At 35.4% G+C, this 13,811-nt stretch overlaps 1 protein-coding gene and 1 long non-coding RNA gene across 2 annotated transcripts; both read right to left on the bottom strand.

Moving 5' to 3' along the window:
* Window positions 1–415: 415 nt before the first annotated feature.
* LOC104118661 (glutamate dehydrogenase A) lies at window positions 416–4,489 on the bottom strand. The gene is made up of 9 exons (XM_009629961.4): window positions 4,198–4,489; window positions 3,932–4,045; window positions 2,552–2,773; window positions 2,383–2,457; window positions 2,145–2,261; window positions 1,783–2,033; window positions 1,360–1,435; window positions 1,197–1,283; window positions 416–738 (listed from the first exon to the last, which is right to left on the bottom strand). The coding sequence occupies exons 1-9, from the start codon at window positions 4,303–4,305 to the stop codon at window positions 553–555; spliced, it is 1,236 nt and encodes a 411-aa protein (XP_009628256.1). The 5' UTR covers window positions 4,306–4,489; the 3' UTR covers window positions 416–552.
* Window positions 4,490–9,627: 5,138 nt separating this feature from the next.
* LOC138891809 (uncharacterized) lies at window positions 9,628–10,498 on the bottom strand. Its single transcript, XR_011408138.1, has 2 exons — window positions 10,204–10,498; window positions 9,628–10,122 (listed from the first exon to the last, which is right to left on the bottom strand). It is a non-coding gene; the product is annotated as an uncharacterized lncRNA (long non-coding RNA).
* Window positions 10,499–13,811: the final 3,313 nt, after the last annotated feature.

Below are 13,811 nucleotides of genomic sequence, written 5' to 3'. Positions count from 1 at the left end.
GCACTCAGAAGTTTGTAGCATAACCTAATAGACATCTACCATGCTGGAAAATGACAGAGTACTATACACTTGGGTTCATCACAGTGGCAACAAGGATCAGATGTCCACTTCACCACGAGCACAACATCGAATTTTTTTCCGATGGATCTTGACCCTTCATTTCCCTAAATCATTAACAATGGCAAGGATCTACATCCTAAACCATCTGCATCGCATTGCATGCGTAAGATGGAAGCAGGGTGGTTGTCATACAGTAGAACAACTCCCACTTCCATTCGCTACCACTCTGCTACTACTAGAATTAATATACATACATCCATAAGTATATTATCTATCTTCCCTTCAATATCTAGCACATGCTTCTCGATGTTATAGAAAAAAATATGAGAAGAGAGATTACTGAATGCCAGGACAATTGATGAAGCAAGGCTGTTTTATTTGTTGATGAATGTCCCACATGTTTAAAATGGCTCAGTTTATGCAGCAGAAAAAGACCATAAATTTTTATCTGTAGAAAGGGAGTATGTAGTGCCACAAAAGAGGCGAATATAGTTACGCCTCCCAACCTCTTAATGTTGTCGCACGTGCAACACGATTCACGCCAAGTGTGAAGGCACCCATCCGAAGATTGCAATTGTGCAACTGACACATGTTTTTCAGGTTATGGAAGGCTTTTGTCATGTATTTTCTAAGCTCCCTGTTAACCTTCTCCTCATCCCACATAAAACCTTGAATATTCTGCACATGAAAAAAGAATATATTCAGAACAATTAAAATGCACAGTTGAACTAAATTGATATTGAGATTTCAATTTTCTTCTCAACTTTCAGACACAAGAAAAGAGTTGCCAAAGTACATTTTTAATAGCTATTAAGATAGGACTGAGTTTAAGAAAATTGCATGCGCCTTCTGGAGGCAGTGTAGAAGAACTTGTGAAGACATTGACCAGAAAATTTCAACCTAGATACTTACAATAATCCAATCTACACGAATTCGAGGTTTGTCTTATGTCTTCAGAAACTGATTTCAGAGGAAAACTATATGGCATGATGAAGGCTGAAGAACTCAAAAACTTATTTATTCTTCAGAAAATTGCACTTAACTTAAAACGATGGTCAGAATAAAACCTTTATGATCTTTCCAATGTAATGAAAATAGATATATGGGGTGTCAATGTCAAAGATATATGATATTACCTGAACCCACTCAAAATAACTGACTGTCACACCTCCAGCATTGGCATATATGTCGGGAAGTATTACAATTCCCTTTTTAGACAAAATCTGCAGAAGACAGTTATCTGTCAAAAAACGGTAATCCTAGTAGTCAAATGGCTAGAAAACCTGGAAAAGTGGTTACCTCATCAGCTTCTGGATCAGTAGGATGATTTGCTGCTTCTATGATGAACTTAGCCTTGACATTATCAGCATTTTCTCTTCAGAGAAAGAAACAGATTCACACAGGACAAAATTAGACGTATGTATAATAAATAGCTATATATGGTTTAGTAATAAAGACAGAATATAGGAAAAAATTCACACAGTAAAGACTTTCTTCTCCACATAATCTCATAACAGAAAATAAGAGAAGGTTTATTATTGGTGCTCACGTGTATCATGTAAATTGAACACAGGAAAAAATTAATCATCTTTTCCATAGTAACAAAAAGTTAAAAAATAAAACCTATTAAGGGCTTATACAATCAATTACTTTTGTGAACTTTACTTTATATTCGCAGCATATAAGGACCAAAAATTTCAAATGTAATTTAAGGGTCTAAACCTGTTCAAAACTCCTCCCAAAGCGCAAGGTATGAGAACATCACATTCATGTGTAAGCACTTCATCTGAATTCATCACATCCCCACCACAAAAGTCGATCAGCTTCCCTGTTGCTTCTTTGTGATTAAGCAAAGCGGGTATATCAAGCCCATTGGGATTCTTGACTGCTCCAGTTATATCACTCACTGCAATTACCTTGCCACCTCTCTCATGAATAAGCTTTGCTGCCCATGCTCCCACGTTTCCAAAACCCTAAGAAATACAAATATAAGATTATAACAGTCATTTTGAGTGAATTTTGTGAAATAGCGAGCAGACGAACACAATGGAGTGTGCTGGAATTGAACAAGTCCGAAATTTTACCTGAATTGCAAAAGTCAAATCCTTAATATTCTTTCCATATTCAGCAAGTAAAGCTTCTGTAGCATAAACGACACCACGCCCAGTTGCAGCTTCCCTACCCAATGAACCGCCAAGATCCTATGACAGAAGATGAAACAGGGTACTTCAGTGAATTGAACGAAAACTCATAATTTTAACCAAATTGGATAAGTCCAAAATGTAGCAGATAGGACTTTAAAAATATGTTGCAAGAACTTACAATCGGTTTTCCAGTCACAATTGCAGGTGAGTGACCATGAAACTTTGAATACTCATCCAAAATCCAGGCCATAGTCTGTATATACAAAGTACCAATAAGCCTATTTGTTCGCAACTACTCTGTAGTTCCACAGAGAAGAATATTTGAGATAATGACCTATATTACTAACCTGGGCATTAGTGCCCATATCAGGTGCAGGGACATCCGTATTAATTCCAATAAGATCATGAATTTTCTGCGTGAAAACACGTGTAAGGCGCTCCAACTCACTCTTGCTTAGATCTTTTGGTTTGCAGCCAATTCCACCCTTAGCTCCTCCATATGGAATATCTGCTACAGCAGTCTTCCAAGTCATTAGTTGAGCAAGGGCATTTACTTCGTCAAGGTCAACCTTGCAAAAGAAATTAACAATATATCTCAGTACCAAGTCCAGTGCCAGAAGCAGCAAACACTTGAATATACAGTACCAGCAAATTTAGGAGAATTGAATAATTAAGACCATGTTATGAAATTTTAGCATTGAGATACAAGAATTGGATAGAAAAAGACTAGTGAAGATCTAGTCATATAACAATGGAAAACTTGACCGTGATCTAGCAGATCGTACACATAAAGTAATTCCTTGAGCAGAAAAATTTGTCCATAGATGTTAAACAAATACATGAAAGCTAAATAAGGTAGGTATACAAACCTACTCGTGTTCGTCAATAGTTAAATAACCCAGATGCTATAAAATCTAAAAGGATGAGTTGAAACCTCCAAACAATAAATTTCTATCTAAATATATAAGGCCAATGCTTTCTTCTTTTTCTATCTTTATTATGGACAAAGCCAATATTTCATGCTTGAAACACCTGAAGGATTTGACCTGACACATTATGTAAAAAGTTTCGTGGAATTACAGATCTCTTATGCTATGATCATGGATAACATGCACATGAATGGTCGATGCATCATAATATTCTTTCAAACGACACATATATACATTTTTGGCGAGGCTTAACAGAACAGATTTTGGTTAAAAGATGAGTACTAATTGGAATTAATTTGATCGGAATCTGGTACTCATTTAATACCACCGTTTTAGCTATCCTGATCTTGGGTAATTTGTACTGTACGGTAGGCGCCAAAAGAAGTCTACTCACCCTTGTTAAATTACATATAAGCGCGGGAACCTAACGTCATTGACTTTCCAGTCCCCCCAAAAAGACAATCCAACAGTTTTATAAACTGAATTAAGACTCCCTAAAACACGGAACGGCTCTTTAATGCACAACCAAAGAAATAATACAATCTTATACCACTAGTCTATGTTACATAACTGATGATTACAGTGGAACATCTATTCGTCTTAGCATGCATTGAAACCTCTAGGTTGGCATCTGATATCTTTCTCAGAATACCAGTCTTTACCAAGCAAAAGCAAAGAGTTTATACAACCTCAGTTTTGACATAACTGAAAGCTTTTAAAAGTGAAATTATTGAATTGCTATCTACACGAAGACATAAATTACAAAAAGACCAAATATCAAAAGCAAATAAAAATAACCTCAGGATGGTATCTGATTCCCCCTTTCATAGGACCCCGAGCATTATCATGTTGCACTCTGAATCCAACATAGGACACTAATGTTCCATCATCCTTGGGAATTGTGCATTCCACCTGATCAAACACACACAAAATAATAATAATCAACCTCTCATGAAAATTCAGAGAGAAAAAGAAAAATTGCTAGCCGTCTTAAAAAGAATCAATAGTAACATGAAATCGATCGCACAAGAAAGATAGAAAATTTATAAATAATGATCAGTAACCTTAATTTCTCTGAAAGGGATTAAAAGACTCTTCTCAAGTTTGGAGTCCAATCCAAGAATGCGAGCTGCCTGGCGAAAGTTACGGTTGGTGGCTGCAAGAGCATTCATGGCCAACACCCAGAAAGCAAAAAGTAGTACTCCAATAGATCAAGATAATAATAGTCTAAACAGAAACGAAAACAAAAATGGGAACTACTACTTGATTGAGAATTGAGATACTATATAATAATGTCACGGTGGGTTAGAAGTGAAGATTTTGACTAGGACGTGACGATCTATAAACGATCATTTTGACGATCTATATATGAGTCAGTGACAGCTGATTTGGCAATTCGGGAAAGCTGGGATTCCCTTCTATTGTATTATTTTCCTTATTTTAAGTCACAAGTTTATGAGGGAGTATAATATACCAAAATTATACTCCATAAAATAGGAAATAATTTGAGAGACCTTTATTCAAATTTGTTTTGTAACACTTGGTTTCCTTATAGTTTGAGATATTATATTTAACTCACTTATTTTAATATTTTTTTATAATCAAACAAGTCTTAAATTCAACTCAGCTACTGCATTTGAGGGGAAATTTGGTTAAAGATTTACAATATTTCGTAATGAATGTCACTAAAGAGAAACTTTGGAATGTTACAAGAAAAGCAAAAGATGGGAGGTGAAATGCAATATCTCTAACTACCGGGCAAATTACCGTTATAAAGACAAAAATGAAGGGAGGTGCTTGAAACTATTATTTCCTACTAGAGTAGTTCAAAAGGTTAGCAAATTAGGAGTGTGACCAAAAGAAAAAAAGAGAAAAATTAAGATTGCCAGAATATTACTTGCTAGAGCATTTTTTAAAAAGTTTATAGTGTATTTGTCGGAGACGAAAAGAAATCTTAAAGAAGTAAGATAATAAAAATGCATAAAAACCCCAATTCAACTTGTCGGAGAAAATTATTTACACACCTAAATTTTACTGGTGTCCTAACACCCTACTATTATTAAAATAATTGTATTTATTTACTCCCTCCTAAGCTCCGGCCCAACTATTAATTTGAGTGGGAAACACACGCTTTATTAGTAAGCCACATAATAAAAATATCTAGTAAATAAAAATAATAGTCTCTAAACGAGCCTTATTCACCCCATCAGTTAAAAATTCTCAAATTGAAGAACCCTAATGCCCAAACATTGAAAATTCTTCTTGCCACACCAAAATCGATTTGCCTGAACAAAATTGAAGTGACCGGTTGCAAAATCCTTCGATTTCATTGTTATTTAAAGTTCCTGACGAGTTGGAGGAAGACCCGTTCGAAGCCGAAGTTCTTTGAAGATTCAAGCTCAAACATTGAAGTTGAATTATCTGTGGAAACATTACTACGTTTGGAGGTAAATCCGTCAACCTTATCCTTTTCTCTCATCAACACGAAACTTGTATCTCTATTTTTATTTGTTTAATATCGTCCGTAACTAGGATTTTGAACTTGCTTCAAATTTCTTCACTGTAACTTTTGCATTGTAAAATCCAGTAACAGAAATACAATTTTAAGGCATAATAATAACCAAATTCAGTTTTTTCTTGTTGCATGTGTTCTCACTTGTTATGTCGGGGTCTAATATTAACTGTTAATCCTTAATTAGTTTATTTTATTCTATATTCAGGTATTTCAATGTCTTTTGTACTTGTTACACTAAGGTTTTTTCATGGTGAAAAAATCTCCATGGATAAGTTACATTCCTTTTCAATGGAGGATTATGTTGGTGGGATGATTATTGATTGTGTTGATGTCGATGTTGATATGTTCTCGTATTTTGAGTTTCTAGGTTATGTGAAAGAGTTTGGTTCCAATAGTTCTTCTGCTGTTATTTATGTCAGAGCAACTAATTGTCCTGGTTTAGTAGTAATTAAGGTTGATAGGGACCTTATGGGTATTTGTGAAGAGTTAAAAGTGGGGATATTTTGGAGGTATATGTAGATCACATGGTTGATGATATTGTAGTGATCCCCCCTTAGTGGTCCCCCTCTATTAGATATGTCAACCAAGTGGGGGTGATAGTAATGTTACTTTTGAGAAGTAATCTGGTCAAGATTTGGGGGGCTGTGAGGGTTTGAGAACTTCTTAAAAGGCATCCAATGTTGCTGAAAATAGTGCCAATAACAGTGTGCCTACAACTGTTACTACTGATATAGTTCAAACTCCTCATCTGAATCTAGCAGCAGTACTGATAATAGCTCAGATTCAGAGTATGAGGAATTATTTGAAGAAGGAGAAGTTAATTATGGCAGTGATACACATGAGGAGTATAGGGCATTTAGGGAAGAAAAAAGGATTGTAAAGAGAAGGAAGAGGGAAAAAAATACTCCTGAACAAGAACATATTAAACTAGGTAAGAGATGGCCAAATGTGGGGTATGATGAATATGAATCTAGGAAAAAGAAGAGTTTGGAAGGTAAGATAGGTGGTGGTGAGCCTTATTACCATTCAGATGAAGCTGTTAGCTTTGAGACAGATCCAGATGATGTTGATGATGAAGGTGAAGGGGATGCTCAATAGAAAGTTAAATCTAGAAGAAGAAAGACTAAAAGAAGAGTAATCTTTGACAAGACTGGCAAGAAAATAATTTGGAAAACTGGACTTACATTTGTAAGTGGGAGAGATTTCAGAGAAGCTGTAACTAAATATGCTGTTCAACAAAAGGTTTCTATATAAAAATATGTAAATGAGCCTACAAGGGTGAGGGTTAAGTGCAAGAAGGCATCCTGTCTTTGGTTTCTAGTTGCTAGTTATGATTCTAGGACTAAGGATTTTATAATCAAGAACTACAATCCAGTTCATAAATGTGACCCTACTAGCAGAAACAAGCTATGTAATTCAAAGTTCTTAGCCAAAAGGTTCAATGAGAGGATAAAATAATAACCTAACATTAGAATTTTCAAGTTTCAGGAGTTGATTAGAAAATAACTTGGGATTGTATGTTGGGAGGACTATTTGTAGGAGGGCAAAAAATAGTATATTGAATGAGATAATGGGTGATCATAAACTGGAGTATGGCAGAATATTAGATTATAGGGATGAGTTTCTTAGATCTATTCTAGGGAGTACATGTGTAGTGAAGCTTAGTGATAAAACTTTTGAAGGTGGGAAAAAAATATTTGTTGGGTTCTATATTTGTTTTGATGCAATGAAGAAGTTATACTTGGCTGGTTGTAGGCCATGCATTGGGTTGGATGGATATTTTTTAAAAGGGGTATGTAGAGGCCAACTACTTGTAGCAGTTTGCAAAGATGAAAATAATCAGATGCTTCCACTTGCTTTGGATGTTGTTGAGACTGAAAATATGCACACTTGGAGGTGATGTTTCAACCTTTTAAAGGACGTTCTTCAACTTGGAGATGGTACAAATCTGTCCATTATAACAGACATGCAAAAGGTAAGTACTTGTAGTTTATTGTTATTTTTCTACTGCTATTTAACTTAAAACTAACTATCATTGTTCATTTTGCAGGGGCATGAGAATGCTATAATATATCTACTTCTAAATTCTGAGTATATGATGTGTGCAAAGCACATCCTAGCTAACTGGTCTAAGAAATTTAAGGGCATAGAGAGAAGGAACTGCTTCTGGAGGTGTGCAAGGTCTACCTATGAGTGGGAGTTAAAGAAAATCTGGATAAAATGAAGAAATTAGGTAATAAGATAGTTGATGAACTGTTGTACTACCATAGAAAGATGGAGCAAGGTGTATTTCAACACATTCTGCAAGTGTGACAGTGTTGACAATAATATGACAGTATATTTCAATGCTTGGATTTTCGCAGCAAGGCAGAAGACTATAGTGACAATGCTTGAAGAAATAAGGGTGAAGATGATGAACAAAATAGGTCAACTTAGACAGTTTGAAAATACTTGGATTACTGATTTTTCACCAATGACCATGAAAGTCTTGGAAGAGAACACAGAAAGATCAATGAAATGTAACATTTTATGGAATAATGAGTTTGGATTTGAAGTGAAGCAAGGATCAGGTGCAAGTGAAGTGAAGTAAAGCATCTAGTGGACATCAACATGCAATCATACACCTACAGAGCTTGGATGTTAAAAGGCATACCATGTGCTCATGCAGTTGCTTCCCTGCATTATAAATATTTGGAGCCTTTGAACTATATTTCTTACTGGTACAGTAATGCCACTTACACGAAAATATACAGTTACTTTCTTCAGCCTATTTTGGGTATGAATATGTGGCCAGAGTCACAAAACCCAACTATTATACCACCTCATGTCAAGAAGATGCCAGGCAGGCCAAAAAAGGTTAGAAGAAAAGAGCTAGGTGAAAATAAGACAGGAAAATTGTCCAAAAGTGGAGTGGAAATGACATGTATCAATTGTCATAACAAGGGTCATAACAAGAGGGGATGCCATAAAGCCGCTGGAAGTAATACTATTGCTACTTCAGCAAGTTTTGTACCTGCATGTATTGGTAGTTCAAAACCACCAAAGCAAAGTACTAGAAGAGAAAGGGGTATGCCAAAATGTTCTAAAGAAAAAGGTGAATTTCTTCCCTTTAATGTCATCTTTCTCTTTTTTAAATCATTAACAGATTCTTACTTTTAATTGGTTGATGTAGGATGTTGGTACTAGCAGTGATGTAAGAACACAATATAACATGCCAAGGATGGTTGGGATGGGAGTTTTACTCACTCAAAGTGGCTTTAAAATTCAAAATGTAAGTTTTAACACTACCTCTCATATTTAGGCGAATCCATTCTCTGATTTTCTGTTGGATTTTGGCAGCCTAGAATGCCATCTACAAACTTTAAGAATGTGAGGTCTTCAGCAAAAGTAACTGAAGATCTATGCCATCAACCAACAATAGATGTTAAATGGAAAGGCAAAGAAGCTGTGAGATCAAGGCAACTTCAACAATTGAGAGGCAAGAAACTCATTCAAATAAGGGCTTGGGCTGCTAAGTTTAGCCAGGAAAGCACCACTGCAAAACTACCCAATTGATCAAGATACTGTTTTGTGGATGACTGCAATAGACTGCATTATGATAAAATCTTAGGAAGCTATAGACTGAAATTTTGTATTATGATAAGGATTTTTAGGCAGCTATAGACTGCATTTCTCATTTTGTTATCTTATGGTATCTGTTTTGCTATTGTTACAATGAGAACAAATAGATGTTTTGTTATCTCATTTTGTGACTGTTTATTAGGTCTGTTTCTTTTAGGTCAATGAGATCAAATATGTATTTTTATACAGTTTATGGAGCTGCCGTATTAAGTCTCTTGTCTGTCTATTATTGTGATTAAACACTAAAAATAGATGTATGAAGATACACGCTTGATTGATTGCCAAGTTCTGGGCATACAAAGAAACAACAAGAACATACCTACAATATTTCAAAATGTAAAAACAACACTTCATTACATTCCATTGGAAGGTTCATTACATTCAAATGAAAGGTCCATTACAAACATACAAAATGATACCTACAAGCAACAACTACATACGTATTGAGATGACAAAATTAGATTCAAAATGGCAACCTTATTGCATCTTCTTTCAATGACATTCCTGGATACCTACAAGCAACAAGTATAATACACATCCCCAATATAATGAACCAAAGTATATTTTTCCTAGCCTTGGACCTAGCCAGTTTGCTCTTCCACTTCTTTTCCTTCTCTTTCATCTTCTCCATATCAACTTGCAATTTCACCAATTGAGCCTCAATCTTCTTCATCTTTTCCCCTTCTATGGTGTTTTCAACCTTTAAAGCTGACCTCGGCTTGGCAAGATTTTCAAAACCTTCTAATGTAGTCTCAAATTCACCCATTTTGTCAAGCAGTTTTGGAATAACAAATTTGGACCTGGGATCAATTTCGGAATCCTTTCAAACCCAAAAATCACAAGATCGTGGACCCTAAGATGAATAATAAAAGAAAATTAATCAATGATAAATTCTCACAACTTAATTATCAAAAGAATTTTTACTATTATTTACCCTATAGTATGGACAAACCCAATATCTTCTTCCTGGGTTCCGAGGGATCCAAGTTGTTAACAAATGCAGCACATAGCCATGGTTGCATCAAATTTCTCCACTTGACTCATTTTCTTCCTCTTCCGTACAAAGCCTTGTCAAATTCAAGCCTTTTGAAGGCATTGCAACAACTACAACACAAGCAGACGATACCAAAGTCAGATAATTTGCCGACGAAAAAAATTAGAAACATCAGCCACATTACAATGTTTACGAAAGAAATTGGATTTTAGGAGAAAGACATAACAATAATAAAAGAAAGAAATTTGTCTTGGAATATATTTTTACTCCTCTGCATATATTTATATATATTAGAGTTATCATTTTTTTTAAAATTAAAATCTGTAAAAAAAAAAAATATTTTTAACACAATATTTATTTTAAAATCTGTTGAAAAAAGGAGCAAAATTCTTCTTAAAATTTTTAAATTTAGTTTAAAGTTACAATTATCTCAATTATTCAACTAATATTTCTCATATTTGATTCAATGTTAGTTGAATAATGTGGATGCACTTCAAAACAAAAATGATAATAATAGTAGGCCAAGAAAGTACTCTAAGTAATAGAGTTACTTGAGAATAGTGACATCCTTTCATATAAAAAAAAAAAGTGATGAAGATGGGACGTTGGTTTAGGGCTTAAGCTATAGATGCCGGAAGCCGTGGAGGAGGGCCAACGGAATGTGGAATGTGTTATATCATTTTTCCTTTTTTATCTCCACATTAATTGAAAACCCACTAAAAGACAAGTATAATTCCAACAAAAAGAGGCCTATTTATTTGCACTTAATAGAGGTCTGAATCTTAATCATTCAGATCTCATACATTAAGTGTATTTATTTTTAAAGTCTGAATTTTAATCATTCAGATCTTAATCATTAAGTGTGTTAGTTTTTTTATTTCACAACCACTTAATGGGTCTGAATAGGTCCGTATAATTAAGATCTATAATAAAGACTTAATTTCATTAAGATGCTATCATCCACATTCATTACTAACTGCTGCAACCGTCTACCATTATCAACTACAACCACCACCATCCTCAATCATAGCCGCCACCACTACCACTACCCATCACCCCCACCACCCCACCATCATCCACAACCACAACCATACACTCACCCACCTCAACTACCACAACCATCAATAACCATAGCTGGCACTGTCCACCATTATAAACTATCACTACCACTATCACCTTCCTCAATCACAACCACAACTACAACCACCACCACCACCCATCATTATTAACTATCACCACCCACCACCACCATCCTGAACCATAATCGCTATCGCTACCAATCACCATTAGCTACTACCCAGAACCACCACCATCAACCAAAATCACCACCAACCACCGCCTCTGGTCAACACTCACAAACACCTCTGTTAGTCATCACAATCACCAATTATCTCTCTCTCTCTCTCTCTCTCTCTCTCTCACACACACACACACACAAAAACATATATATATATATATATATATATATATATATATATATATATATATATATATATATATATATATTATTTTGGTGGTGATTTTGGTTACTAGATTAATTAGTATTTTATTTGAATTTATATTTATTAATTTTTAAATAAAAATAAATTCTATATATTCAGATGTGTGTGTGTGTGTGTGTGTATATATATATATATATAATTTACGTTTATTAATTTTTAAATAAAGATAAATTCTATATATTCAGATGTTTAAAAAACAAACAGTCTTAATCATTTAGTATTCAGATCTTAAAACATATTTTAATGTTCAGATGTCTTAATCTTAATACACATCTTGATATTCAGATGCTTAATACATATCTTGATATTCAGATGTGTATTCAGATTCAGATGTCTTAATCTTAAAAAAAATAAATGAGGTAGTCTCTTGAGTAAAAAGTATTTTTCTCACATTATTGGAAATTAAGTTCCAAATACTATTACTCCTTTGGATCCATTTTATTTGTCGTAGTTATTAAAGATTATATAGGGTAAAATCGGTTCATATTAAATACTCGAGTAATAGAGCGATACGTTGAACCGGAGACAGACGAAAAATGAGATAAGTGAAAACCAAGACCGGGAACAACAGATTCAGTTGGCACCGGGCAGACCCCGAAAGGAATAATGCTAACGAGGACAAACGAATATTTGCCACCCGATGACATTCAATGAAGAATATTCCTCAGTATTAAATACACAATCCGTTACAGAGAATTTTGGCATTCATAGCCTGTCGTTACACATTCATCAATGGCCTCCATAACTGTTATTTAAGAGGGGTTTGATCCGAGGACCTTGTTCCCTAGATGTAGCTATAAATAGTGACTTCAACAGCCATTGTAAGACAGGAAATTTTTGACAAACTTATGCTACACATATTTCTAAGCTCAATAATACTTTATTTTCAGCCTATTGATATTTTTATTGTTGTCTTCGGAAGCCTTGCTCCCGGAACCAAGCTGTTTGCTATCTTATCTCGATTTCAACGTTAAGTCTTATATTTTATTTAATTTATTTATTATTTTGGGATCAAATCAATTCGCTTGTCTATAAACCACGTTATAAATTCAACTGTACTGTTTTACGGGTAAACAGTTTGGCGCCCACCGTAGGGATTATATAGTTGCGTAATTGAGTTGATCCTTGCATCTATTACTAATCTGTTTAATTCTTTGTTTCTTAGCAAAAAAATCGTAAAATATGGCAGATAACGATGTCAACATCGCACACAATATTGAGGCACAAGGAAATCTGCCTCAAGATGAAGATTTGATCAGTGACACCCGATACGAGGAGGACATAGCCACACTGGTCCTGGCGGGTAATATCCATGACACATACGTTAGGCGACTCCTAATGATATCGAAGACGAGCATATTGCAGAAACAATAAGGATCTTAATAGAACAACAAAATGCCATCACGGGCCATCTCTCACGACAAGACCAAGTTATGACAGAATTGAGGCAATCATTGTCGGGTGCCTGCAACAATGCGAATGGAAGAGGTCCAGTTCCTACTGGCGCTCCTGCAAATCAAACAACACAAAGGGTTGATAACAGCAACCCGAGGGGTGAAGTCAGCTTCGACGAGGCTAGAGGAAACGACAGCGGATCTGGTAACAACAACGGGAATGATCCCTTTAAAATCGAGCTCATGCGGTTTATGAGGTAAATAAATGCCTGAATGGACCAAATTTCGGGCGCACTGCCAGTGTTGAAAGGACCGAACTCAAAGAAATACACCTAGTTGCCGTTTAAACAGAGCGCGACACCAGAGTTAATCACAAAGTGGATCAAAATGCCAGATGTACCAAAATATGATGGGACTTCGGATCCTTAGGAGCACATCACCACCTACACAATGGTGGTGAAAAGAAACGACCTAGCTCGGCACGAGATTAAGTCAGTCCTGCTGAAGAAGTTCTGGGAAACCCTCATGAAGGGGGACCTAACATGGTATTCACTTATACCTGAGCACTCAATAGATTCCTTTGAGATGCTCGCGAATTCTTTCATCAAGGCCCATGCCGAGCCAGGAAAGTACAGGCCTGAAATGGAAATAT

Source organism: Nicotiana tomentosiformis, chromosome 5 (genome assembly GCF_000390325.3).
Source record: "Nicotiana tomentosiformis chromosome 5, ASM39032v3, whole genome shotgun sequence".
NCBI lineage: Eukaryota > Viridiplantae > Streptophyta > Magnoliopsida > Solanales > Solanaceae > Nicotiana > Nicotiana tomentosiformis.
Note: the sequence above shows the minus strand (reverse complement) of the source record. Positions and strands in the feature narration are given on the sequence as shown.